The following is a 27398-nucleotide window of genomic DNA, read 5'->3' on the forward strand; positions in this document are numbered from 1 at the left end:
ATGATTTATATTTTGGTTTTCATGTATACTGGAGATATGGCAGGACTATGGCTATATGGATTTTCAAACTTTAAAGATATTAACTTTACACTATAACGTATCTATTTAGTATATGCATAACGTCCGATGTAATGTTCGATCGTTTGATGGCATTAATTGGGTGTTCTATATATTACACTTTAACTATAATTTTACATCTTTACAACCTAAACTCAGTAATTTTATGGATGCTTTATATATATATATATATTTGGATCTTAGAAAGGCTTGCCTGACCAATTTTATTGGATACTATGATGCAGTCACAAAAGAACTGGATGCAGGAAATAACTTTGATATATATATATATATATATATATATATATATTTGGATCTTAGAAAGGCTTTTGATACTGTTGCACATGGAAGACTGCTGCACAAATTGGAGTAGTATGGCATTGGTGCCATACTACTCCAAATTGCTGCTATGGATAAAGGGATGGTTGAGGGGAAGAGACTGAGGGTGGTAATCACTGGACACTGCTCATCTTGGACTAATGTTATTAGTGGAGTCCCTCAGGGTTCAGTGTTGGGTCCATTATTGTTTTCTGTATTTATAAATGATATTGATGATGGTATATGAAGCTTAATGTCCAAGTTTGCAGACGATACAAAGGTTGGCAAGGTTGTTAAGGACACTACTGACGCTGTGCTGCTGCAACAGAATCTGGAAAGGTTGAGCAGATGGGCTGAGAGGTGGCAAATGAAGTTGAACATTGACAAATGTAAAGTACTACATATGGGAAAAGTAACCCCAGAGCAACATATGAACTCTGTGGTACTACGGTGACAGTTGTAGAGAATGAAAAGGACCTGGAGGTAATTGTGCATGCAGATATGAAGTTTCTGAGAGTGCAGATGGGGTGCAAGAGTAGCTCATGGTGTCTTGTCAATGATATTCAGGAATTTTTCTAGCAGGGATAAGGAGGTGATTATTCCCTTGTATAAGGCAATGGTCCGTCCACACGTTGAGTACTGTATACAGGTCTGCGGCCTCATTTCAAGAGAGATGTAGAGCTGCTGGAAAGAGTACAGAGAAAGGCAACAAGATTAGTGAATGGAACAAAGGGTTGCTCTTATGAAGAAAGGCTTAAGTTTTGAAAATTTCAGTGTCTGGAGCTAGGCACCATTGAGGTGATCTGATAGAGGTGTATAAAGCTTTGAATGGTTTGAGCATGCTCAATGCCGCTGGGATTCTTCCTCTTGGTCAGAATAATCACCTGAGAGAGCATAAATTCAAATTGAGGAAAGACAGATGTAGGATAGATTAGATGTGTGGAAATTTGCCTTTAGCCAGTGGGTAGTTGGTTGGTGGAACAGACTCCCATCCCTTGTAGTGGAAGTTGATAGCCTAAATAAATTTAAGGCTCAATTGGACAGGTATTTCGAATGAACGGAGAGCTGAAATAGGAGTGGCTTGTTTTTTTTTTGTTTTTTTTGGCTGATGCTTCTTAAACTTGCTTTCTTGCGTCATATCCCTCTACTAATGCTAATGCTAATTCTAATAACATACTCTTGCTCTCATTTTCCCTTTCCCAATTATGTCACACCAAACAGACTCAACATTTCACTGTCCGCCCGTGTCAACTGGATGCACTTCCTTAGATTTTTATGTGTTTCTTTACTAACAGCCTAACCCCTCCTGCCTTCTTACCCTGTCTCTGATTTCTGTACACATTGTACTCCCCAAATTCCAATTCTTCAATGCTTATATCTGTGTGACAACGTGTCTCAAATATCCCAACAATATCTGCCTTTGATGTCTTAATCAGTACTTCAAATTCATGAATTTTATTTACTATTCTTGTAGCATTAGTGTAGATTCAAATACAGTAATACCCCAACTTACGCTACTCCGACTTATGCGAACTCGGAGTTATGCTGTTCTTGATTTTTTCGTTTGGCAACACTGCCGCCCACTATCTTTAAGGTCGGTTTTCATATGCCATTGATATTCGGTGCAACGGCGGAGAGTGAGAGCGAAAGATGAACAAAATTCAACTTTGCTGCCGCATGAGCTGCACACATACATTCCAACTGTCATATTTATATGTGTGCATTCAAATTCATGGTCAACTTTTGTCGGAAATTACATTCGTTTTCACGAATAAAAAAAACTTTCCAGGCTTTAAAGTTTCCAAAGACTGATTGACAATGATGGTTGGCGGGAATGCAGCTGGTGACTGCAAGTTAAAACCTCTCTTAATTTATTGCTCCGAAAACCCAAGAGTTTTAAAAAATATATCTAAAATTAGCTTACCAGTGATTTTGAAGTCAAATCATAAAGCTTGGGGTGACTGCTTCCGTTTTTGAGGACTGGTTTGGTCACCACTTCATACCCGAAGTCGAACTTTATTGCAAGTCTAAACAGATTCCATTTAAATTGATCCTTCTTATTGACAATGCTCCCGGTCACCCTCCTGCCACCCTAATTAATTTCTACCGATGTATGAAAGTTGTGGTTTTGCCTCCAGACACAGCCAGCTTGCTTCAACCGATGGACCAGGGAGTCATCAGAACATTCAAAGCCTTCTACACAGCGTTCATTTGCACATCTGAATGAAGCTATGAGACATAATAGTGAGACATCTGTTAAAGACTCTTGGAAACAAGCCGTAAGAATCATTGAAGAATCTTGGGATGAAATTCACAAAAAAACATTGAATGGTGTCTGGAAGAAACCATGTCCATTTTTTTTCAAAAACGAGACGAAAACATTGCCAGAAACTTATCATGTCGCTCATATGATAGAAGAAGTTGTTAATCTTGCCAGGAAATTAGATTTGGAAGTCAATGGTGATGATGTCAACGAGCTGTTGGATTCACATAGTGAGGAGCTGACAATGAATGAGCTCATAGAGATGCGTGCGCAAAACGTCACTGAATTATCCGACACTTCAGACCCAGTTCCACCAGAAAAGCACATGACAATTGAAAGCTTAATAGGTCTCAGCTCAATTGAAAAGGGCTTAAAAATTTTAGAAAACGTAGACTCCAATGAAGAACGCGTTATAGCTACAAAGCAAGGAATAAAAAATTATTAGCTTGCTACGAAGAAATTTTGCATGAAAAAAAGAAGGCGCTGTGTCATCAGACGAATTTGTTAGATTTTATGAAGCCATCGACGTCAAAATAACTTTTTTACGTAACTCATTTATTTTTTTAATACATAATTTATATTAATATGTATAAATAACTGCAATTTTATTAAATATTTTTCTTTTAAACTATTGTTTTTGTTAGTCCTTTTTCCAAATTAAACAAAATTTATATGTATTTATATGCAAAGTTGTACCCCGACTTATGCGAATTCGACTTAAGCGATTTTCGTCAGACCCACCTATCGTGTAACTTCTGGGTATTACTGTATACATGCACTTGTTCTTACTCTTAGTTATCCTAACACAGCCCATCTATTATATTAACTTGTTCCATGATGACTCCCAGCAGCTCTTGAAATCCCCAGCCACTTACTCTTTAGGCTGCTGCTCATTACAATAGAAGCAGTGCAAGAATCACTTTCGCTGCTGAATGCGGCTACCGTTAATCTTTTATTATGTGTATCCTCCCAAACTAGCAGTTTTCCAACCTACCTAACACTGCCTCGGTTAGCTGCCTTTCTTGCTGCCTTTATATTTAAGTGAACTAATCCCCTTAGAAGCAGTCTCTTCTGCTAACAAGCACAGACCATGTTGAAAAAAATTTTACCCCGTGAGCCTTGCACAATCTCTCCAGCGCTGAATTGATCAACAAGGCTCTCATCATATACTCTCTTCTATCGTGTCTAGGCAGAATTGCAGACACTTTCAAATTTAACCTAATTCGTGACTTTTTTTCAGCATTGACCTTTACTTGTTAACTAAATCTGAAGATCTCTTTCTCTTATTTTATTAACTCTTACTTATTTTCTCTTGCTCTTACTCTATTTAATGGACAAAAACAGCATTGCTATAATGAAGAAATTTAGAATAACAATAGTAGGTAATAATAAGAAAATAATAGAAATAACTATTACCAAATGTAGGAATACTTATATAAAAAAACACCACAACTGAAGTGAAAATTATGGTTGGCACTCTTTTTCTGTATTCTGTTCTGTATAATCATTTCATTGCTAACTGTTGGTTTAGCTGTTATCTTGCTAGTTCACTGTTAAATTTAAAGTTTATCATATATTGCCTTTATTTTTATTATTCGGACCTAGTTAAACAGGCAGATAACAGAATACAGAAACAGATCAGAAACAGATAGCCTTTCTAATTATTGGTGGGATATATTGACTGGTGTTAGCCCTCGAAAAAGTGCAATTCAGTGTATCCGATTATCAATAATTAGCTGCATAATCATTATTTTATTCTATTTTATATTTTTATTTTATTGCTAATTATATGTTTATTTCTAGGGTATAGCAATGTAAACCAACACAGGCAATCTTTTTCTTTTTATGTTCTTTTTGCCTTATGGCCTGCTGAGTACTTTTATGCCAATGTTTTAATACACTTTGAGTACCTATGTAGTTCCAATTATACTCTTACAGTAGTAATTATATACAGGAAACCCTTGATTAATGCGGTTTTGAACAATGCGGTTTTAATTAGTGCGCAAATTTTTTTTGATACTAACCCCTTGATATATGCGTTATCAAATTTGATTAGTGCGCTGTTTTTTTCTTGCGGTGCTTGGCAACTCACAACGGCGCCTGAAGCGGCAAATAAGTGACACGCACTCACCAGGGTCTTCTAACTTAAATGAATGGGAATCGTCTCCAAAACGCTCTACAGCAGCACCCCATACTGGTTGTATGGGGTGCTGCTGAAATTGAAATGTGCTCTGGTAACTCATATTCTTTTATTCTTTTATTATTAATATTAAACTTCTAAGGCGCATTTAGGGCTAGAGCCTCAAGCTGCGAACAGATTTGGACTATGTATATATAAAGTGCTTTAGCATCATAATTTCTGTTTATTCAGAAATTGCTGTGTATTATGATGCTAAAGCACTTTATATATACATATTAAACTTCTTTAATATTACGATATTAAAGAAGCAGTTGAGAACATACACAAATCGTGGGAAGAAATGACGAACAGCTGCATGAGAGCAGTCTGGCAGAATCTTTTGCCTGAATGCGCAAATGATTTTTGTGGTTTCATTAATCCTGTCAACAAAGTTATTGATGAAATTACTACAATTGGAAAAGACCTCGGCTTTGAGGAAGTAGATTCAGAAAACGTTAGAGAATTATTGGAATTGCATTCAAAAGACCTAAGTAACGACGATCTTGAAATTGAGCATCAACATGCATACGAGGAAGAAGACGAAAATGAAGCAGAAGAAAAGCAACTTGCTCCCAAAGAAATTTCATTCAAAAAATTTGAACTATTTAATACACTTTAAAGAGCAAAAGAACTCATACTAGAGATTGATCCAGATGCAGAGAGAAGCATGAACGTTCGTCGAGGGTTAGATAAGCGAATTGATTGTTATCGCAAAATCATAGAGGAAAGGAAGAAAAGTACCACTGTTTAATTGAAGTTAGATAAGTTTTTTTGAAAAAATAAAATTTAAATCATACTATCTTTTTTTAAATTTATTCCTTAATAATTTAAGAACTATGCAGTACATTATAGGTACGTATTGAGTAAGAAAAAATATGTTTTTACAATTTCATAATTTTCAAGGATTCATTATAATTATTCCCATTGTTTCTTAAGTTTGATTAGTGCGGTTTTAATATGTGCAGTATATTTCAAGGATTCATTAACAGCACTAATCAAGGGTTTCCTGTATATATATATCTACCTGCGATTTTTTTTTTTTAATTCTCAAAATCTTAATAAAAATATAAATTCAAAAAACAAAAGAAATGTTAGAGTGAAAATAATAATAGTACACTGTGTATCTATAATAATATAATAGTACATATATTATTAATATTTCTACATATTAATGTATTAATATGCTTGTATTTGGATTTTAAATTGATCCTGCCAGCCGTTGTTACATACAAAATCATCACATCAAAATTGTTTAGCAAATTTTTCCCATTGAGCCTTTAAGATTGAACCGTCTATTGAAAATTCAACACTTCTTTGTGTAGTGAACCATTGAAGCAATGCTTCATCAACATTTATAACCTCACACTTTCTGAATTTTTTTTTCTGGCTATATTATTTTCCAGAGACAATATGTAAACATCTTTATTCTTTCACAACACATCCCCTTAACAAACCCATGCTGTGTCTTAACTGAAACTGCAGTCTTGTTTAGCTGATCCTGCAGTGCTTCTTTAACCATTAGCTCCAATATTTTCCAAAGGACAGAACTTAAACTAACATGTCTGTAATTATTCGTGTCACCTTTCATTCCCCCTTTGTGAATTGGGAAAACATTTACACATCTCCAAACCATGTGCACCTACCCATTTGGCTCTGTTCCAGAGTTTCATAAACATTTGCCATTCTCCTCCCTTAATAACTCCAACTGTATGAATAAGTTTGTCAGCTTTCTGATTAGGACCATCAACAGTTGAACCATCAATATCAAGTGGACCAATGTGATTCATCCTTCCTTCTGGAGTTTATATAAATAAAGAACTCTTTGCTGTTTTTCTTTTAATCCTTTGCTAAAGATTTCTTGTAATCTGCCTTCGCCTGCCTAACCTCCTTTGTAACTTGGTTACAGACCAGTTTACATCTATCATAGGCTTCTGTGTCACATGTTAATTTATATGTATCCCATGCATTTTTCTTCTCCATTACGAGTCTCCATAGTTCATCTGACACCAGTTTTGTCCTTGAACAGTACTTCTTAGCTGGTATGAAAGCCTAGTAGCTGCAATGGATGCAGTTCAAGAATCATGTTCACCTCTGCCTGTAGATACAGTTAATCTATTAGTCTGTGAATCTGTGAATAAACAAGCTTACAGTTTTCCAACCCACTTAACACCTCTGTAGCATCAGCAAATATTCTTGCACCCTTTCTATTAAAGTGTATCTCATCACTGTAGAAACAATCTCTTCTATTAACAAGCACCGAACATGCTGAGAAAAATTCTACCCCACGAGCCTTGCTCAATCTCTCCAGAGGCAAATTCATTGGCAAGGCTCTCCAACGGGCAGGATTGCAGACACTTTCGAATTTAACCCTAACTCAGGACTCTTTTTTTTTTTTTTTTCTTCTTTTTTTTTTCCAACATTGACCTCTGAATTTGACAAATGTTTCATCTTTATGGCAATTAATTTATACCACATCATCTGAAGAAGTATGCACAAACAATGCAAACAATGAACTGATCTCAGTGAACCATAAATCAATCTAAAATGGGAAAAATAATTTGTTTAAAAGGAGCACTTCGGAATCACATCATACATTGTAATCCATGTAGTCCAATCCCCAAAATCTCCAAAATGATGAGCCCTGCTGTATTCTTCTCTTTCTTGATGATTCCCTTCTGAACCTCTCTCTCTCTCTCTCTCTCTCTCTCTCTCTCTCTCTCTCTCATGGTAACTCGGAATTTTTTTTTTTTTTTGGCTGATGCAGCATAAGCCTCTGGCTTCCTAATAATAAAAATAATCATAATAATAATATTTCTTTTATATATCTTTTGGAAGAAACTTTCTGTAATGCTTTTTCAGTGATGTATTCCACCAGAAAGGAAAACATTTTAAATATTTTGCAAATTCTGATTTCTAAAACTTGACTAGCATGCATGTTCATTGCAGCTTTTGGCATATAGTAAACAGAAAAAGACTATTTTGTTTGAATTCTTCCAGTTCAAATTCAAATTCAAACAAATTTTCTCCAATTTAAATTCTTCTGGTAGCATTGATGTCTATAACTATTGTCTGGCGGCATAGATGTCTGTAAATATTTTCTGGTGTCATGGATATTTGTTTTCATTAGCGTTAGCATTAGTAGAGGTATATGATGCAAGAAAGCAAGTTTATGCAGCCAAAAAAAAAAAAACCACCCCATTTCACCCCTCTGTTCATTCCAAATACCTGCCCAGCTGAGTCTTAAATTTATTTAAGCTATCAACTTCCACAACAAGGGATGGAAGTCTGTTCCACCAACCAACTACCCACTGGCTAAAGGCGAACTTTGGCACATCTATCTTACTTCTGTCTTTCCTCAATTTGATTTTATGCCATCTCAGGTGATTATTCTGAGCAAGAGGAAGAATCCCATCAGCATTGAGCTTGCTCAAACCATTTGAGGCTTTATACACCTTAATCAGATCACCTTGCAGGTGTCTAGTCTCCAGACACTGTAATTTGCAAAACTTAAGCCTTTCTTCCTAAGAGCAACCCTTTGTTCCATTCACTAATCTTGTTTCCCTTCTCTGTACTTGTTCTAAAAGCTCTACACCTTCTTAAAATGAGGCCCCAGACCTGTATACAGTACTCAAAGTGTGGGCTGACCATTGCCTTATACAAGGGGATAATCATCTCCTTATCCCTGCTAGAAAAATTCCTCTATATCATTGATAGGACACCATGAGCTACTCTTGCAGACTGTCTGCTCTGCTCAGAAAACTTCATAACTTCAAAAACTGCACAATTACCCCCAGGTCCTTTTCGTTCTCTGCCACTTTCAGTGTAGTACCACAGAGTTGATACGTTACTCTGGGGTTATTGTTTCCTATATGTAGTACTTTTCATTTGTCAATGTTAAACTTCATTTTCCACCTCTCAGCCCATCTGCTCAACTTTTGTCGATCCTGTTGCAGTAGCGTACTGGCGTTAAGGTCAGTAGTGTCCTTAACAACCCTGCCAACCTTTATATTGTCTGCAAACTTGGACCTTAAGCTTGATATACTATCATCAATATCATTTATAAATACAGGAATTTCTATAGAGAACAAGCATGGCGTAAACACATGACATGATGATAAACTTTTAATAAAGAAATATAAAATAAGTTCAAAAAACGTTTTTCAGAACTTCAGTCTTTTACTCTCTCTCTCTCTCTCTCTCTCTCTCTCTCGCTCTCTCTGACAGTAATTTTTTTTACCTATTTTCATATATTTTTATTAATTAATGATCATTTGTCAAGATAATGTAAAATGTTTTATTTTTATTGTTTATTATACTTAGGTTGTAATTGAAGGTGTGATTAATAATTTAGGAAGCATAAGCATTGATGATCTGTCTTTTACTCAGACTTGTGAACCCTCCAAAGGTAAATGTTATTGTTTTAATTGCCTATCACATAACAGAGATTACTATGATACATTTACTCAGAAAAACTTGACATGTTAAACAGTTTGTTCCTTCTTGTTTAAATGTGATAATCACTTACTTAATCTTGCACAATCTCTCCAGAGACAAATTCGTTGACAAGGCTCTCCAATGGGCAGGATTGTTGCAGACACTTTCAAATTTAACCCTAACTCGGGATGCTAAATATTGTTATAATTAGAGTGTCATTAATTTGTAAAAGATTTAATGGATTTTAATGCTGCTTAAATGTAATTTTTTATTTTTGAAATTTTTTATTTAAAAATGATTTTATTATTATATTATTTCTCCCTGATTGGGGGTTCCACCTCGTGATGGATATTGCTGCCAAGTACACACAGTGGTTGTTGTTATGTCTGGTATTACTGTTGGTCGAGAAACTCTGATTATCCTACAGTTGTTCAGGATTGCTACATTCTGGAGTTCCTTGTAGGTGTTTGTTGGTGGTGGGGAGATCTGTTGCTGGTAGGCTGTTATTTATGGTCTTTTGCACCATACCTGTGGTTGACACTATGATTGGGATATTCGTTTCTTGTTGCATATGGCACATCTCTTTTATCTCCTGTCCTAGGTTCGTGTACGTCCTGATTTTTTTCCAGTGGGTTTTCTGCAGGTTGTCAGTGTTGAGTACCGCTATGTCAATCAGATAGGTAGCCTTTTCCTTCTTGTCCACAAGGGTTTTGTCTGGTCTGTTGTGCAGGATTGTCGTATCCGTTTTTATGATGTGGTCCCAGTACAGCTTGTGGGTTGGGGTCTTAGTACTGCCTAGGGTTTGTACTTGTAGTACAAATGATACACTTTCTTCGATCAACTGGTATTTCCTTGATAGCTTCTGATGTATTATCCTGGCTGCCTAGTCATGTCTATGAGTGTATTCAGTCTGGGTTATCACCTTGCATCCCCCTGTGATGTGTTGAATCATTTCTGAGAACAGGTGGCATTGTCGACATGTGTCATTGGACACTCCAGACTCCTTGGCGATGTATTGTCTATAGTTCCTGGTGTTGATTACCTGGTCTTCGATGGCGAGCATGGATTTTTCAATCTCAGAGAAGAAGAGCGTCCCACTTGTGAGCCATGCATTGGAAGCAATTTTAGCTAAGTGACCGTGATGGAAATCATTGTAGTGTCTTCTGTGCCCATCTTTCTAGCTTCATTTGTGCCTCCTGGTTTTGGGGGGGGGACTCCTCGCTTGGGTTCAGCAGGGTATACTGCTTGTCTGTCTTCCTTATGGCCTGGTGGAGTGCTGATGTGTGTTTCTGGAACTAGGCTATCAGGTTAACTATCACTGTCTTCTGTTTCTCAGTGAGATCTATCAGGCCCCTTCCTCCTTCTTCCTATGCAATTTTCAGTCTTTCATGGCAAATTTCGGGTGGTGTTGGCGGCTCTTGGTCATCATTGTCCTTGTCTTTTCTTGATATCCTCCAACTCGGTGTTAGTCCAATTTATGACCCCAAAGGAGTATGTTAGCACTGGGACTGCATAGGTGTTTATGGCTTTAACTGTGTTCCCTCCTTTCACTTTTGCTTGTAACAAAATGGAACTGCTGAGCAAATACTTGGTGCTCCGACAAGCATCAAGTATTTGTATGCCTCTCCCTCTACCATGGCTTCGATCTCTTTACCACTCTACAGCTGGTAGTTTCAGTTGACTAATTTTCTCTGGTGCAATCCATGGGTCTTATTAATATTATTATTGTTGCTCTTATATTATTTCTCCCTGATTGGGGGATTTCACTCCATGACAGGTACTGCTACCAAATACATAGAGTGGTTGTAATGTCTGGTGTTACTGTCAGTCAAGGAAATCTCTGACTATCCTACAGGTATTCAGGATTGCGACTTTCTGGAGCTCCTTGTAGGTGTTCTCTGGGAGATCTATTGCTCCTTGGCTGCTACGTAGAGTCTGTGGTACCATACCGGTGGTTGACACAGTGATTGCTATGGTTGATACTTCTTTCATATGCTACATCTCCTTGATCTCATGTCTCAGGTTCGTGTACTTCCTATTTTTTTCCTCATGGGTTTTCTGGATATTGCTAGGGCACCGCTATGTCAATCAGGTAGATAGACTTTTCCATCTTGTCCACAAGGGTTATGTGCGGGATGGTCTTATCCATTATTATGGCGCAGCCCCAGTACAGCTTGTGGGTTCGTACTTGTAGTATGATACATTTTCTTTGGTCAGCTGGTATTTCCTCACTAGCTTCTGATATATTATCCTGGCTACCTGGTCGTGTGTATGAGTGTATTCAGTCTGGGTGATCACCTTGCACCCAGCGGTGATGTGTTGGATCATTTCTGAGGCCAGGTGGCATCGTCGACATGTGTCATCTGACATTCTGGGCTCCTTTGTGATGTATTTTCTATAGTTTCTGGTGTTTATTACCTGGTTTTGGATGGCCAACACGAATCCTTCAGTCTCGGTGAGCCATGCATTGGAAGCTATGTTACCGATGTTTTTTTTTTTTTTTTTTTTGATTTGGTAGTTGTTGGCGCATCGGCTTCTGTGGCCATATTGCACCTCCCAAGGTTTTTGCAGTACTTTGATCCAAGCCCGAGGCGGGAATCGAACCCGCGACCTTTGGGTTGCCGATGTGATCTTGATGGTGGTCATTGTAGTGTCTGCCAAGGAGTGTCTTCTTTGCCCATCTTTCTATCTTAATTTCTTGTACCATCTGTGCGGGAGGGGTTTCCTTCCTTAGGTTGATTGGGGTATACCACTTAACTATCTTCCTTATGGCCTGGTGGAGTGGTGCTGTGTTGTTCTCGAAGTAATCCCTGAGGGATTACTTCGAGAACAACACAGCACGCTGTTTGCTGTTGTTCCATCAGGTCTATCAGGCCCCTTCCTCACTCTTTCCGAGGTATTGTTATTCTATCCACTGCTGACTTCGGGTGGTGTTGGCGGCTGTTGGTCACCATTGTCCTTGTTTTTCGCATGATATCTTCTAGCTCGATGTTAGTCCAGTCTATGACCCCAAATATGTATGTTAGTACTGGAGCTGCATAGGTGTTTATGGCTTTAACTGTGTTCCCTCTGTTCAGTTTTGTTTTCAGCAGGCTTCTGAGTCTCTGATGATATTTTTCGGTCAGGAACTTCTTGATTTCCTTGTGTTCTAACTGCTCAGCCTGCATTATCCCTAGGTGATGATGCAGGTCTGTCATAGTTTCAATCTCTTTACCAGTCAGCAGCTGGGAGTTTTGGCCAACTAATTTTCCCTGGTACAGTGTGTGGGTCTTGCATTTTTCTTGACCAAATTCCATCCTGATGTCCTTGCTGAATTCTTCGTTGATCAGGAGTACTTGCTGGAGTTGCTTTTCGGTTGCTGCATAGAGCTTGATATTATCCATATACATCAGGTAGGTGAGGGTGTATGGGTTCTTTCTTCTTCTTTGAGGTTATATCCATACTTGCTGCCGTTGAGCATGGTGGATAGCGGGTTGAGTGCTAGACAGAACCATAGTGCGCTCAGAACATCTCCCTGAAAGTTCTAATGGGGATTGGCCTGGTTGTGAAGTTCTCGACCTTAGTGGTGGTACTCCATTTTGTCACTGTTGCTCCTAGGAAGTTTGTCACTATTGGATTGACCTTGTAGATCTTCAGGTCTCTATTAGCCAGCTATGAGGTAGAGTTGAAGGCATTGCGGTAATCGACATAGGCCGTGTATAGGTTGTGGTGCTTCTTGAAGGCTTGCTTCATAAATGCGGCATCTATGGTTAATTGCTCCTCGCCTTCCTTTGCTCCTCCGCTTCCATCATTTCTGCTGTTCGGCCATTATGTTCTGACTCTCTAAGTGGTCTGACATCTTCTTAGTTATGCAGCCGGTCAGGATCTTGTATATCATCGGGAAGCATGTGATTGGCCTGTATTTTGCCTGGTTTCTTGTATCTTCTTCTTTAGGCTTCAGTGAGAAACTTCGGGATTGTCTCCGGGTGCCTTATCATTGGAGTGAATTGCTCTGCTAGGTGTGTGTGTGTGTGTGTGTGTGTGTGTGTGTGTGTGTGTGTGTGTGTGTGTGTGTGTGTGTGTGTGTGTGTGTGTGTGTGTGCGTGTGTGTGTGTGCGCGCAGGTGAGCTTCTTGTACCAGTAGTTGTGGATGTTATCAATTCCCAGGGTTCTCCAGGTCTGGGTGTTCCTGATTGACTGTTCTCATTTTTCTTGAATCTCCCACTCTCTCATCTCTTGTATGTCCTTTGTTTTCTTCCATTCTACTCTATACAGGGTGCTCTGCTGTTATGTCTTACTTCAGTCCTCCAGAAATTTTCCCAGAATTCTTCGATCGACTTCTTCTTGGGTGGTCTGTTTCCTGCTTTCTCATCTTCACCCAGTTTCCTGTAGTAGGTTCTTTGGTCCTCATCAAAATTCGGTTGTTTACTTTCCTCTGGGAGCTCTCTTTGTATCAGTGTAGTCTCTTGCTGAGTGCAAGGAGTTCTGCTTCAGTGTGTTCAGTTATTCTCCTATTCTCTGATTTCTTGTCTCATGTTTACTGTGGATGCTCTCTCTCTTGACGATGCTCTTCACCTTTCCAATCAATTTCTTACTTCTATTACCCTGTTGGTACTGGGTCAACTGACCTATCCTAACTCTTAATTCTTCTATCTTCTGCTGAAGTCTTCTTTCCCAAGCTGGTGGTTCCTTCTCTTTTCGGTTCTTCTGCTGCTGGTCTCTCGTTTCTTTTCCATTAATCCTAGTAGCTGCTATGGCAGCACAGTATATGGCTGTGTGGATAGCCTCCAGCATTTCACCATTGTTGTCAAGGTAATGTGGCATTATTTGCCGATTGAGGTGTGTGTGGAGGGTCTGTTAGTCTGCACAGGATTTTATTTGGCCTCTGCTCAGATATCACATGGGGTCCATTCCTTCGAATTCTGTTAGAGCCTTCATCCACCCGTCTTCTATTCTGGATAGCATGAATTTTTCTCTTTCCACTTCAGCTACTCTAGGTTGTATTTCTTCTTGCTGTTCCCCCTTCTGGTTCCATATTGACCATATTCTTTGTGCTTTGTAGCAGATCACTGACATTCTGCTTGATTTTTTTCCAAGATGGCAGGAGCTATTTGGTTCTTCGTGACAGTGGGCCTTCTTTGGTCTGCTAATCACTGTTCAGTGACCTGTATATCCGGGTATCGTTCCAACCACTTGGTATGTAGTCGTGATATGTACATTGTCATATCAGTCTCTAGCCTGGTTATTTCATAGTATGCTCGCATGATGTATGTATTCATTTCAATGCTCCACTTCGTGCGATGCCGTTTTCTTTCTTCCTGGGTGGTCACTATAAGGTATAAGGTATAAGGTATGTTAGTGTCTAACGGCTCCTGGGATTTCTCCCATCTCCGCGGGTGTACATTGTATCGGGGCCAGAGATTTGAAGTGTGTTGGGGTCATGTGCTGTATATTGTGTTGTGCCCTTTGTTCCTCCGGTCTATTAGCCGCCGAGCCCCTAGTGGGACCCGACGTTACCACACCATGCCACGGGGAGGCTGACCGGGTTTACCACTGTAGCTAGAGTACTCTGGCGGGTCCTGCCACCTACTTTCCTGGGATTTCAGTGGCTAGGACCAGATTTGAGAATGAGATGATCGCTGTTTCTTGAGCAACGGTTGTAATTTTAACAGAGCGTAGGGTTGTTCGCTGATAACTTGTTCTAGGGCCAAATAGGTCGGGCAGTAATTTTGATGTTTTTAGATTTAGACCTGTGGGGAATGCGTGTATGTGTATATATAAATATATGTATATACACACACACACGCACACATATATATATATATATATATAAACTAAATAAAAAAAAAAAAAAAAAAAAACGTTGTGCAAGAGAAAAGTAAGGGAGGAAGGCAGAAGACTGGAGGGTAGGAAACAGAAGAAAGGGGCCAATAGAGAAGATGGCCCCTGATGACAGTGTGGCATGCCCAGTGCCTCACCAGAGAGAGGAGTGGGGTGGCGGGTGGACGAAAACCACCTCCCCACAAAAAAAAAAAAAAATAAAAAAAATAAAATAAATAAATAAATAAATATAAAAAAAAAAAAAAATCATTCTGTAAGAGAAAAATAGGGGGGGGGGGATAAAAGAACGGATGGCAGGAAACAGAAGAAAGAAGCCGAAAAAAAAAAAAAAAAAAAAAAGGAGAGAGAGATATACTCCGCAAGTTCAGGGTAGGTACAGCTAGCACGGCCAGTCAGTTGGAGCCGACAACTTGCTGGAAATCCAGCAGTGTGAGTGCTGCTATGGTGGATGGGTCATGTTCAGTAAGGTCTAGTTCAGGTGCCGTCATTGGGGCTCCATTTGGTGAGTCTGTGTCGCATCCAGACTGAAGGCTGGTCCAGTAGTCCATCAGAACGAACAGTGGGGGGGTGGTCAAAACCGGGAGTCCAAGATTGATGGTCAAGTCCAGGGATCGATGCTAGGCCTCTTCTTGATGAAATGTGTCACATCTGGGCGAGAGAAGTTTGTCCAGAAATCAATGATGAGGAATTTGTCAAGGTATGTGCGGACCCTGTCTTTTATTGCACTGCTAGTCAAGTCTTGTGCAAGTTGGTCCAAGGCGTTAGCATCCATGGCTCAATGATGCGTAGCAACAATTGGCAGTCATGGTTGTTATGACCTATTGATTCGGATACTAAGGTGGTGGTAGCGCTTTCTGCCTGGTAAATAAGTCCATTGCAAATTGAGTCAGAGCTCGGTAAGTTTCTTCATTCTGTAGGATGAGGTGTTCTTGATTTTGGTAGTTGAAGCGTAGTTTTGTTATTAGGATCCTCCTGAAGTCCTCGTAGATTTCACAGCTGTGGGCAAGGTGCTCCCACGTCTGATCCTCTCCACAGTGGCAGCGGGGTGAGTCTGAAATTCTGAAGTCATGTAGTTTTTTCTGGAAGGAGCCATGTCCAGTGAGGAGGTAGGTAGCATAGAGTCCTGGTGAAAACCAGACAGGTGTGAGGGGGTAGGAGGCCCTGACATCAGGGAGGAATCTTTTGGTGACAGCGCCTTTAGTTGATGCCTGCCATCTTTCTTGCCAGGTGTCTGTTAGATGTTCATTAAGTCTCTTCTTTTCAGCGTTTCTATTATTTGCTGGGTCAGTGGTGAAACCTGCACAAGTAACTGCTCTTCCTTTGGCTATTTGGTAGAGCAACCCATGACGAACAATCTCCAGGTCCAGTGGAAGAGATCCAGTGAGGACCTGGAGCGCATGGGTGCTGACAGTGCGACAGGCACGCGAGGACAGAAGGAGAAGAGAGCGCTGGATAGTTCCTAGGCGCGATCTGTTTACTACGGTATTGGCCTTCTTGTACCAGACTCCAGAAGCATAGGTGATAACCGGGATGAAAACTGCCTTATAGAAGAGTGACAGCGTTCTCTTCTTTAAGCCCCAGTCCTTCCGGGCAACTCTTGAGACTTGGGCAGCATACTTCCTGATCTTAATCCTGAGTTGGTCTAGATGAGGAGTGAAGGAAAGGTTTTTGTCTAAGATCAAACCTAGATATTTAAGCTCTGTTTTTAGTTTTACTGTAACACCATTGACCTTGATTTGGGGAGGTCTTCTCAAATCAAGGGTGCCTTTTAGTAGGATCGAATTGGTTTTCTCTGGGGAGATCTTTAGGTTGTTATGCTCTGCCCAAGCTTGAAGGGTGGAGATGGCCTGGTTGGCAGTTGCTTCTAGTTGGGTTCTGTTATTGGCAGAAAAGAGCATGACCAGGTCATCTGCATAGGCCTGGGTTTGTACATTGTTGAGTTTGGTGTTCAGGAAATCATCCAGCACCAGATTCCAGAGGAGAGGCCCCAGGACAGATCCCTGAGGGCATCCCCTGAAGACTGGTCTGGAGACACTGCAGTGGGGAGCAGACACGACAACTCGCCGGTCCTGGAGATAGGTCTTGATGCATCTATATAAGTTTTCTGGGACATGCGCTCTTCGGAGCCTGCCCAGGACGCTGGGCCACCAGAGGGAATCGAAGGCACCAGCAAAGTCAAAGGAGATTAGTAGAAAGTATTTGGAGTTGCAGTTGGTAGCAGCTTCAATGATTGTTTCCAGTGCATCAATCGTGGAGCGTCCTTTCCGGAAACCGTACTGCTTAGGTGAGGAGAGACCAGCGTCATTGTAGTGGGCTTCTATTCTATGGGAGAGCATCCGTTCGAGAAGTTTGCTGAAGACTGGCAGCAGTGCAATGGGCCGGTAAGATTGTGGCAGATCATGTGGTTTGGTTGCATTCTTCAATATAAGTCTAAGGATTGCAGTCCTCCATTGTGTGGGGAAGAATCCTTGGTGGAGACAGTGGTTTAACAGGTTGAGTATTGTAGTGGGAATAAGTTCAATGACCTTCTGGACGATTTCTGGATCGAGCATGTCTCTGCCCGGAGCCTTCTTGTTTCTGATTCTAGATGCAGCTAAGTTGAGCTCGGTTGTGGTGAAGGGTTCTTCAATTGCAGTTGTGTGATATGTTTCATTTTCTGTGCAGAGCTGTAGCTGTTCCGGTGTGTGTGGGTCAGCAGGCTGCTGGAATGTAGCGTCTAGAATATTATTGATAGTATCTTGCCACGATCTGGTGTACAGTCCGTTCGGTAATTTTGTGGTTGATACGACCTCACCTCTGGGGAGCTTGTTAGTGGTCACTTTGTACACAATCCCCCAGGGATCGGCGTTCCCTTCAGTGCTTACCAGGGCTTCCCATGAGCGCCTTTTGCGCTGTTTTATTGTTGTGGTATACTGGTTCCTGGCCACTCGATATTGCTGCAGTAAAGCCTCTGTTTCTTCTGGAGGCCATGTTCTTCTTGCACGTTGATAGCGTTTTCGTCGGTAAATGACTTCGCGTCTAAGAGTCTGGAGTTCAGGTGACCACCAGGGGACAGCACCAGGTCTGAATCTCTTCTTTTTGATAGCCTTGTTTGCAGCATTACTGACGAGCTGTGTAATTGCGCATTGATGCTGGTCTGGGCTGAGGCCGCTAGGATTGAAGCGGCTGGCTGCACTGGTCAATTCCTCCTTAAAAAGGTTCCAGTCAGCCTTATTCAGGGCATATCTTCTTTGTTGAGTTCGGTTGGTTGGTTGAGTGACTAGTGAACGGTGTAGTTGGAAGGTTAGTACCCTGTGGTCAGAGGTGGTCCAGTCCTCACGGACTGTCCAGGACAGGAAGCAAGGTGCTGAGCAATGGAGCTTGAGGCTAAGGTGATATCTATTGTAGCTTCCCACAGGGTACTGGAGAAAGTTGGCAGGCAGTTAGGTTTGTTTAGAATGACCAGGTTGCTGTTAGACAAGTAGTCCTCAAGACGTTGGCCATTTCTATTTCCTCTGTGATTTTGAGTTCGGCTGTGCCAGGCTGGGGACCTGCAGTTAACATCAGCCCCTATAATGAGTTTTGCATTTGGCATTTGTAGCTGGATGGTCTGTAGATATCGGGTGGCAGGAAGAATATCTTCCCCCGGTCGACAGTATATCGAAACTAAGTAGAATTGCCCCAGTGGTGAAATTACATGGGCGCACACAGCCCAGCTAGTACACAGATCAGTGATTTTGGTGACAGTCAGTTCGGGATTGCGAACGACGATCGCGGCCCAGGGTGTGTCACCATCAACCTGGACCACTTTAAATCTCAAGGGGTAGCCTTTTACCTCCTTGTTATGAGTGTATGGCTCCTGAAGTAGCAGCACATCTAAGTTCTCTTCATCTGCCTTTTTGACCAGTTGTGCAGCAACAGCCTTGGCCCTCTGAGCGTTATGTTGTGCTATTTTCACGGTGTGGGTATTTAGGTTTGGTCTGTTACTCCCCATATTCTATTCTTGATTGTTGAGCACTTCTGGCTTTGAGATAAACTGGGCAACTGCTGTCACGGAGCGAATGGTTGGCTGGCACCTTTAGGGCCTTGCAATTGGCACATGTGGGAGGTTGAGACTTTTTGGGACATGTAGCGTATTCATGCCCCATTTCGGCACAGTGGCCACAGGTGGGCAGATTTTGCCTGCACGTGTGCGTGGTGTGGCCGAAACGGCAGCACCTGAAACATTTGGGGACGGCTACATGCTCCCTAAAGCGGTGGCTGCCCCAGTTGATGTAAATTCTTGTTTGTTGGGAGAGGATCTTCCAGGCCTTGGGTGATAGCTCAAAGACCCAGTTAATGGTGTGCCCAGCTCTGGGTTTTGTTTGGAATTTAGGGATTATGTGAGAAGTTGGTTCTTCATCTGGGAGTTCCTGTTTCAAGTTTCTGTGGAAAATTTCGCTTTGCAATTCCTCTGGAAGGAGATCCTTGTCCACATCTAGTACCAGTATGCAAGGGCCCTTTTGTCTAGGGGGCTCGGCCAGGAGTCCCAGAGATGGTAATTTAGGATTCTTAACAATCAGTTCAGCATCCTCTTTTGTGGCTGTTTCTATAATTACTCCCGTATTTCGCGTTTTGCGAATTGACTTGATTTTAGTGTTCTTTAAGTCATCTGTCAAGGAATCCATGATGGTCTTCTTGACCTCCTCACTGGACATACGACCTTCATTGGTAAGGGGTTTAAGTACCACAAAGTTAGGTCTGGGTGATAGCGTTTTCTTCAGTGTAGTCCGTAGGTTGGCACCTGAATTGTTTGTCTGGTAGCTCAGTTCCTGAGATTCGGGAATAAAGTCCGGTGGTGACTTCCTCAGCGCATAGGCATATGTGGAGTCGCGCTGTCGCATTTGTTTTACTCCACAGTCAGTGTAGGCTTCCAATTTTGCAGTTGCCTTTTCGCTTTCCAGGTGAGTCTGGATAAGCAGCGATTCTAGCTTGTTCCATAGGGTGACAATTTCTGCCCTAAGAAGTGTTGTAACTCTGTTAGTTGGCTCTTTGAGCACGTTCTCCAGTGCTACTTTGAGTTGTAGCGATTGTTGGATAACTGTCCCCTCAGGCATGCTGGGGTCAAGGGGGAGGTCAGGTTGTCTCATATCTGTGTACTCGGTTTGGGAGAGGGGGGGTTCCATGGTCCCTCTGTTTTGAGATTTTGACCTGGTTTTTCGATCAAATTTGGTACCGATTGATTTTTTGTTCTTAATGGGGAGTTCAGTTTGAGATCCCTCATGTTCTTCGTGTTGCTCTGCTATTTTAGGGTTGTCGGTCACTGGCAGGGTTGTGTTTACAGCCGATTTCCTCGATTTACCCTCCATTTTGAGCAGATACGAATTGGCGAGTTCACTGCGGATGAGCGAGTGGCGAGACAGTCTCACAGAAGGAGCTCAGAAAATGAGTGCAGATGATACACACTGCAAGTTAGTAGGTGAATCAACTTAAGAAGTGCTACACAAGAACAGTAACCACCAATAGGATTTACGTGCTGTTGTCACGTGCTATTTGCCCTGGGATGACATCCATATGGTCATTATAATGGTATTAAGTTACACCAGTGCTTGCAATATTATTTATGTCAAGTGGCACAATTCTAATTTCTGCCGAAATCGTGGGGCCAAAATCAGCCGTTCACATCCAGTATCAGCGCCCTAATTTAAATAGCCGACTGGGCTAGGTGAGTAAAGGGCCTGCCTGGCAACCCAAAGGTCGCGGCTCAAATCCCTCCTCGGGCTTGGATCAGAGTACTGCAAAAACCTTGGGAGGTGTATTATAGCCACAGAAGCCGATGCGCCAACAACTAACTAGGGTTAAACGAGGCAGTCAGCGATTCCTGAGTTAGGCCTAACAATATTACAAAGGTAATAAACTAATATCAACAGTTTACAAAATCAATTAAAATTTATAGCCAGTTAGAGAAAAACTTACTGACAATTTCTGGACAACAACTGAATTAAATAAAGCACAATGAATACATTAGGATATTAAATGAAGTGTGCAGCATACTAAAACATCAACCGTACTCGGGTGGTCACTAGCGCAGTTGCACAGGAAACACTTCCAGTTGGTGGGGCTGGATGGTCTTGACCTACTCTTGTGGTAGCCTCACTGGGGAAGAGCGCCACTTGTTCCACTGTCTTGCTTGGGAGACTGTTTCCAACTTTTCAAACCGACCCCTCTGCCTAAGGCCTGAACGTGAGTGACTTTATCCTGCGCCACACTCGATGCAGTATGAATAATATTTATCTGCAACATCATTCATCCATCTATGGAGGTGGACTTGTTTAGCTTCAGCTTATGTGCAGTGGTTTATTTATTTAGTTATCACGAGCGGCACCAGATGGCACCACTATCTGCCTCAGCCATCGCTCGGCCTTGGGGAAGATATGTCTAATGGAGTAGCTTTTGCGGGTTTTTTTTTTTTTTTTTTTTTTACATTATTATTATATCGGTCTCCCAGCGTAATAGAGCCGCGTTCCACTAATGCAGGATTTGAACCTGGGTTCATCAGGCTGTTGGTCCAGTGTCTTAACTACTGGGCCATCGTGCCTATTCTAATTATTATTATTATTATTATTATCATGTTTCTCCTGATTGGGGGTTCCACCTTGTGACGGGTATTGCTATCAAGTACACGGCGCCTCCGTAGCCAGGTGGGAAGGAGCAGTAGTGCGTAGCACACGCTTCTTGATTAAACCGGGGTTCGAGCCCGTCACCACCAAATACAGAGGATGCGGAAAGGTCAGGGAATGACCACCGCATATCCCGGAGCAACATGGCCTTAGTTGCTAATGCTCCTGAAAACCAAATAACAAACAAACAAAACAAAAACCAAGTACACAGGGTGGTAGTTGTTATGTCTGGTGTTACTATTGGTCGAGGAACTCTCTGACTATCCTGCAGGATAGTCAGAGAGTTCCGGATTGCTACATTCTGGAATTCTTTGTAGGGAGACCTATTGCTGCTAGACTGTTATGTAGGGTCTTTTCGAAGGAAGCAGTTGGTTAACTGCTTCCTTCCTGGGTAGTCACTAGCGCAGTTGTGCCGGAAGCACTTCCAGTTGGTGGAGCTGGATGGTCTTGCCTTTCTCTTGTGGTAGCCATATGGGGGACAGCGCCACTTTCTCCACTGTCTTGCTTGGGAGACTGTGTCCAACTTTTCGAACCGACCCCTCTGCCTAAGGCCCGAACGTGAGTGACTTTATCCTGTGCCACACTCAATGCAGTATGATTAATTTTTCTCTGCGACATCATCCATTATTGGAAGTGGACCTGCTTAGCTTTGGCTTATGTCCAGTGGCAGTTCTCGCGAGTGATGCCATATGGCGTCAACTGCAAGAACAGTTTGCCTCAGCCACCACTCCGACCTTGGGGTAGGTAAGTCACTTGGAGCAGCTTTCACAATGTTTATTTTTATATTATTATTATTAATTTTTATTACTATTAATTTATTTATTATTATAATTATTTTATTACTATTAATTTATTGATAGAGCCGTGTTCGCTTCCGCCAAGGCGGTACTCGAACCCCGGTCCATCGGGCTGGTAGTCCAGTGTCGTAACCACTGGGACATTGCACCCATTATTATTATTATTATTATTATGATGCAAGAAAGGCTGAGGCTTATGCTGCACCAGCCATAAAAAAAATTCCCGAGTTACCCTGAGAGAAGAGAGAGAGAGAGAGAGAGAGAGAGAGAGAGAGAGAGAGAGAGAGAGAGAAGTAGAAAGGAATCACCAAGAAAGAGAAGAATGATGATATCCAGCTCAGGACCCTGGGTTTGCCAAGCCCACACTCACCAGATGTACAGTACACACACACACACACACACACACACACACACACACACACACACACACACACACACACACACACACACACACACACACACACACACACACAGATAAACCTATCCCAGTTTGCTGTTTCTGACACTACAATGGTAAAATTTTAAAATTTTACGAAAATTAAACTAAACATATTATCCTTTCTCATTGAATTTTAAGTTTAATACTATCACTTAAAAATTAATAACCGGCAAAACTGGTATGGGGACAACAGAAACGGGTCGGTATGAATGAGACATTCCTTTAGTCTGGCTATCATTCTGCTCATATACACCTAGGTCCATATACACCTGGGCCAGGTGGGAAAAAGCAGTAGTGTGTAGCACACGCTTCTTGATTAGACTGGGGTTCGAGCCCGTCACCACCAAATACGGAGGATGCGGAAAGGTCAGGGAATGACAACCGCATATCCCAGAGCAATATGGCCTTAGTTGCTAATGCTCCTAAAAACCAAATAACAAATAACAAACCGTATACACCTAATTCCCTACAGATAAATACCATTTAATCAAATAAAATTGACCAATATAATTTCATGTACGTATAATGTCTAATTGCCCTATGTACAATAGCATTAACGTTGCACAACTGACAAATACTTAATATTGTAAACTTAACTAGATATCATAAACATAATGTTCAATAAGAACACAATATATATATTGCAATATATGCAATATTACAATATAAATTATGGTATATATATTTCATATCTCCTATCAAGTAAGTTATATGTATTATGCTTAACATTACATTTGTAAGTTTTAAGTAGTTATAATAGATAATAAATTTATCTAATTAATGCCAACCTTCATGATTCACCCATTCAATTACACTATTTTCAATATATAATTGTGCCAGTTCACCAATACAAAAAGCTATACTAATATTAATGTTCTAAATTACATACTATGTGATAAAGTTTAAGTTATTAAAACAATATGTATTGTTATAAAATATAGTTTTTAAGCCTCTTATAATACTCATTACACTGCAAAAAACTATGTGGAAACATCCAAGTATCTCTTATATCAATAGTAAAACAATGAGGCCGCCTCCGTAGCCAGGTGGGCAGGAGCAGCAGTGCGTAGCACATGCTTCTTGATTAGACAGGGGTTCTAGCCCGTGACCACCAAATACAGAGGATGTGGAAAGGTCAGGGAATGACCACTGCATATCCCCGGAGCAATATGGCCTTAGTTGCTAATGCCCCTAAAAACCAAACAAGCTAAAACAATGGTGGGAAAATTTTTTAACATTCTTATCAATACAACACAATGATGTCAAAAGTCGACTGTGGTTTTTTAAGCAATTCTAAGGTAAATAACAAATGCGCAAATTAAACAGGGAATTACAAATAAATAATACACTATTAATTTTTAATCAAAAGTAACAAAAAAAAAATTATGAATCAATAATTGAAGTTCCGCTTTGTGGCTTCCGAAAAAGCATCTAGTTCTGCAGCCTCATCAGCAAAGTTATACAACCACACCTTCAAACTGAGACAGTAAAAGCAAACACATTCATTTCAGAAAGTATGAACTAAACAGACAGAAATAGCCAAGATATCTGGTAAAGATTTGTACACTCAGTTAAGACTTCCTGTACTCGTATGTTCTCACTAGGTTTGAATTGCAAGACATGCAAAGACCACCTGCAGTTCTGATGAATTTGTGTATTCATATTGATTTTCTTATTCCCAAACATTCATTCACCCCTTTACTTGATCTGTGTGATGAATTATCACGCTTTTACTGAATTGTTTGAATTATTGCCTAATAATAATTCCTAATAATTATTGCCTAATAAAAATTCTGTCGGTAATAATTGAAAGTGCTAAAATTGCCATTGTATATTGTTTCACAAGATATTCCTCATTGCTCAATCCATTAATAACACTATGCACCGAATGTGCTACAAAGTTTACATTATATCCATTTCTGTTTATTGTTGGCGTTCATGATACATCAGCATCTTACTGTTTGCATTCGTGATTCATCAGATTTAAGGATCTAAATTGAGGAGCCCATCAAGCTCTCAGCTGCCCACATCAATGACAGAGCTTGCATTTGGTCATCACACAACACAGTGGCAACCCCCACGACAGAATGCGCTGGTCCCACAAGAACTAGTAGTTGTTGGTGACTCTATTGTGAGGAAAACGGGGAACATGCTTTGTAAAAAGGATAGATGGAAAAGGACCAGGGTATGTCTGCCAGGGTCAAAGATTGATGATGTTTAGAGCAGATATCATCTTTTAAGGGCACAAAAGGTAATATAGTTGTACACGTTGGCACTAATGATATTAAGAGTAGGAGACTGGCAGAATTACTTAACAAGTACAGGTCACTGTTGAAAAAAAGTCGTGAATAAGGGTTCAATTTGAAAGTGTCTGCAATTCTGCCCAGACACGATAGGAGGGAGTATATGATGAGAGTCTTGTCAATCAATTCGGCTCTGGAAAGATTGTTCAAGGCTGAAGGGGTAGAATTTTTTTCAGCATGGTCTGTGCTTGTTAACAGGAGAGACTGCTTCTATAGGGAGGGGATACACTTAAATATAAAGAGTGTAAGAATATTTGCTGATGCTATCGAGGCAGTGTTAGGTTGATCGGAAAACTGCAAGCTTGGGGGGGGGGATACAAGTACTAATAGATTAACAGTAGCCACTGGCAGACGTGAAAGTGAATCTTCCACTGCTTGTATTGGAATGAGCAGCATGCTGGAAAACAAGGTGCAGGATATTTCAGAGAATGCTGGGAGTCATTGCGGTAAAGTAAACACATGGGTTGTGTTAGGGTAACTAAGAATAGGAACAGGTGCATGTATACTTGCGTGTACACCAATTCTAGGAGTTTGATAAATAAAATTGATGAATTTGAGGTATTGCTGAAAACATCAAAGGCAGATATTGTTGGGATATCAGAGACATGGTGTCACACAGATATAAGGAATGCAGAAGTGCAATTTGGGGAGTACAATGCGTACAGAAAGGACAGACAGGATAGGAAGGAAGGAGGGGTTATGCTATTAGTTAAGAAACACATAAAATCCAAGGAAGTGAAGCCAGTCGACTTGCTGGACAGTGCAGTGTCGAGTCAGTTTGGTGTGACATAAGCATTGGGAGATCAAAATTGAGAGTAGGAGTGTGCTATAGGCCTAATGACTCTGATGAGTATGATAAGAAACTGTACAGGGAATAGAGTGGGCCAGTAAATCAGAGATTCTTATAATGGGAGATTTTAATTTCCAAAATATTAACTGGGATTTTTGGGTTGGTCACTCACACACTAGCAAGGCTTTTGTGGATTTATTGGATGATTGTTTTCTACATCAGCATGTTCGTGAGGCAACAAGAGGGAGCAATACTCTTGATCTGATTATCAGTAGTGATTCTTCATGCATTAAGAACCTGCAGATAAATGAACCACTAGGTGGCAGTGATCACAGTGTGCTGAAGTGGGATTTACTCAAAGAGGTAACTACCATCAGGGGTAAAGGGAATGGTTATTGCTTTCGTAAAGGCGACTACGATAGTCTGAGACAGTATTTAAATTCTATACAGCGGGACAAGCTGATGATGTTACCAACACCAAATTCAAAATGGGAAGCATTTAAAGAACTTATCTTGGTAGCTACCAGGCTTTACATACCAACTAAGAAATATTGTTCAAGGCCTAAATGTATGTCAGATGAACTAATGAGACATCTGGCAGAGAAGAAAATGCATGGGGTGCATACAAATTAATGGGTGACAAGGAAGCCTATGATAGATACAAGTTTCCCATTTTGAATTTGCTGTTGGTAACATCATCAGTTGGTCCCACTGTATAAAATTTAAATACTATCTCAGACCATCGTAGTCAACTTTACGAAAGCAAAAACCCTTCCCTTTACCCCTGATGGTAGTTACTTCTTTGAGTAAATCCGATTTCAGCACACTTAGTGGTTCCTTTATTTGCAGATTCTTAATGCATGAAGAATCACTACTGATAATCAGATCAAGAGTATTACTCCCTCTAGTTGCCTCCTGAGTATGCTGATGTAGAAATCCAATCCAATAAATCCACAAAAGCCTTGCTAGTGTGTTACGTCACTAATCCACAAACTCCAATCAATATTTGGGAAATTAAAATCTCCATTATAAGACTCTATGATTTACTGGCCCACTCTATTTCCCTGTACAGTTTCTTATTATACTCACCAGAGTCATTAGGTGTATAGCACACTCCTACCCTCAATTTTGATCTCCCGATGCTTATGTCACACCAAACTGACTCGACACTGCACTGGCCAGCAATGTCAACTGGCTTCACTTCCTAGGATTTTATGTGTTTCTTAACTAATAGCATAACCCCTCCTTCCTTCGTATCCTATCTATCCTTTCTGTACACATTGTACTCCCTAAATTCCGGTTCTGCATTCCTTATATCTGTGTGACACCACTTCTCTAATATTCCAGCAATATCTGCCTT

General features: G+C 40.8%; 1 protein-coding gene across 1 annotated transcript in view; it reads left to right on the forward strand.

The window, feature by feature from the left end:
• LOC150078523 (MAM and LDL-receptor class A domain-containing protein 2-like) overlaps window positions 1–27398 on the forward strand; it is a 765548-nt gene that overhangs the window by 355982 nt on the left and 382168 nt on the right. The window contains exon 18 of the mRNA XM_090384594.1: window positions 9138–9222. Coding sequence (XP_090240720.1) covers window positions 9138–9222 — 85 coding nt within the window. The remainder of the gene's footprint in view (window positions 1–9137; window positions 9223–27398) is intronic.

Source organism: Mastigoproctus giganteus, chromosome 11 (assembly GCF_048544385.1).
Source record: "Mastigoproctus giganteus isolate SK-2022 chromosome 11, ASM4854438v1, whole genome shotgun sequence".
Taxonomy (NCBI): Eukaryota; Metazoa; Arthropoda; class Arachnida; order Uropygi; family Thelyphonidae; genus Mastigoproctus; species Mastigoproctus giganteus.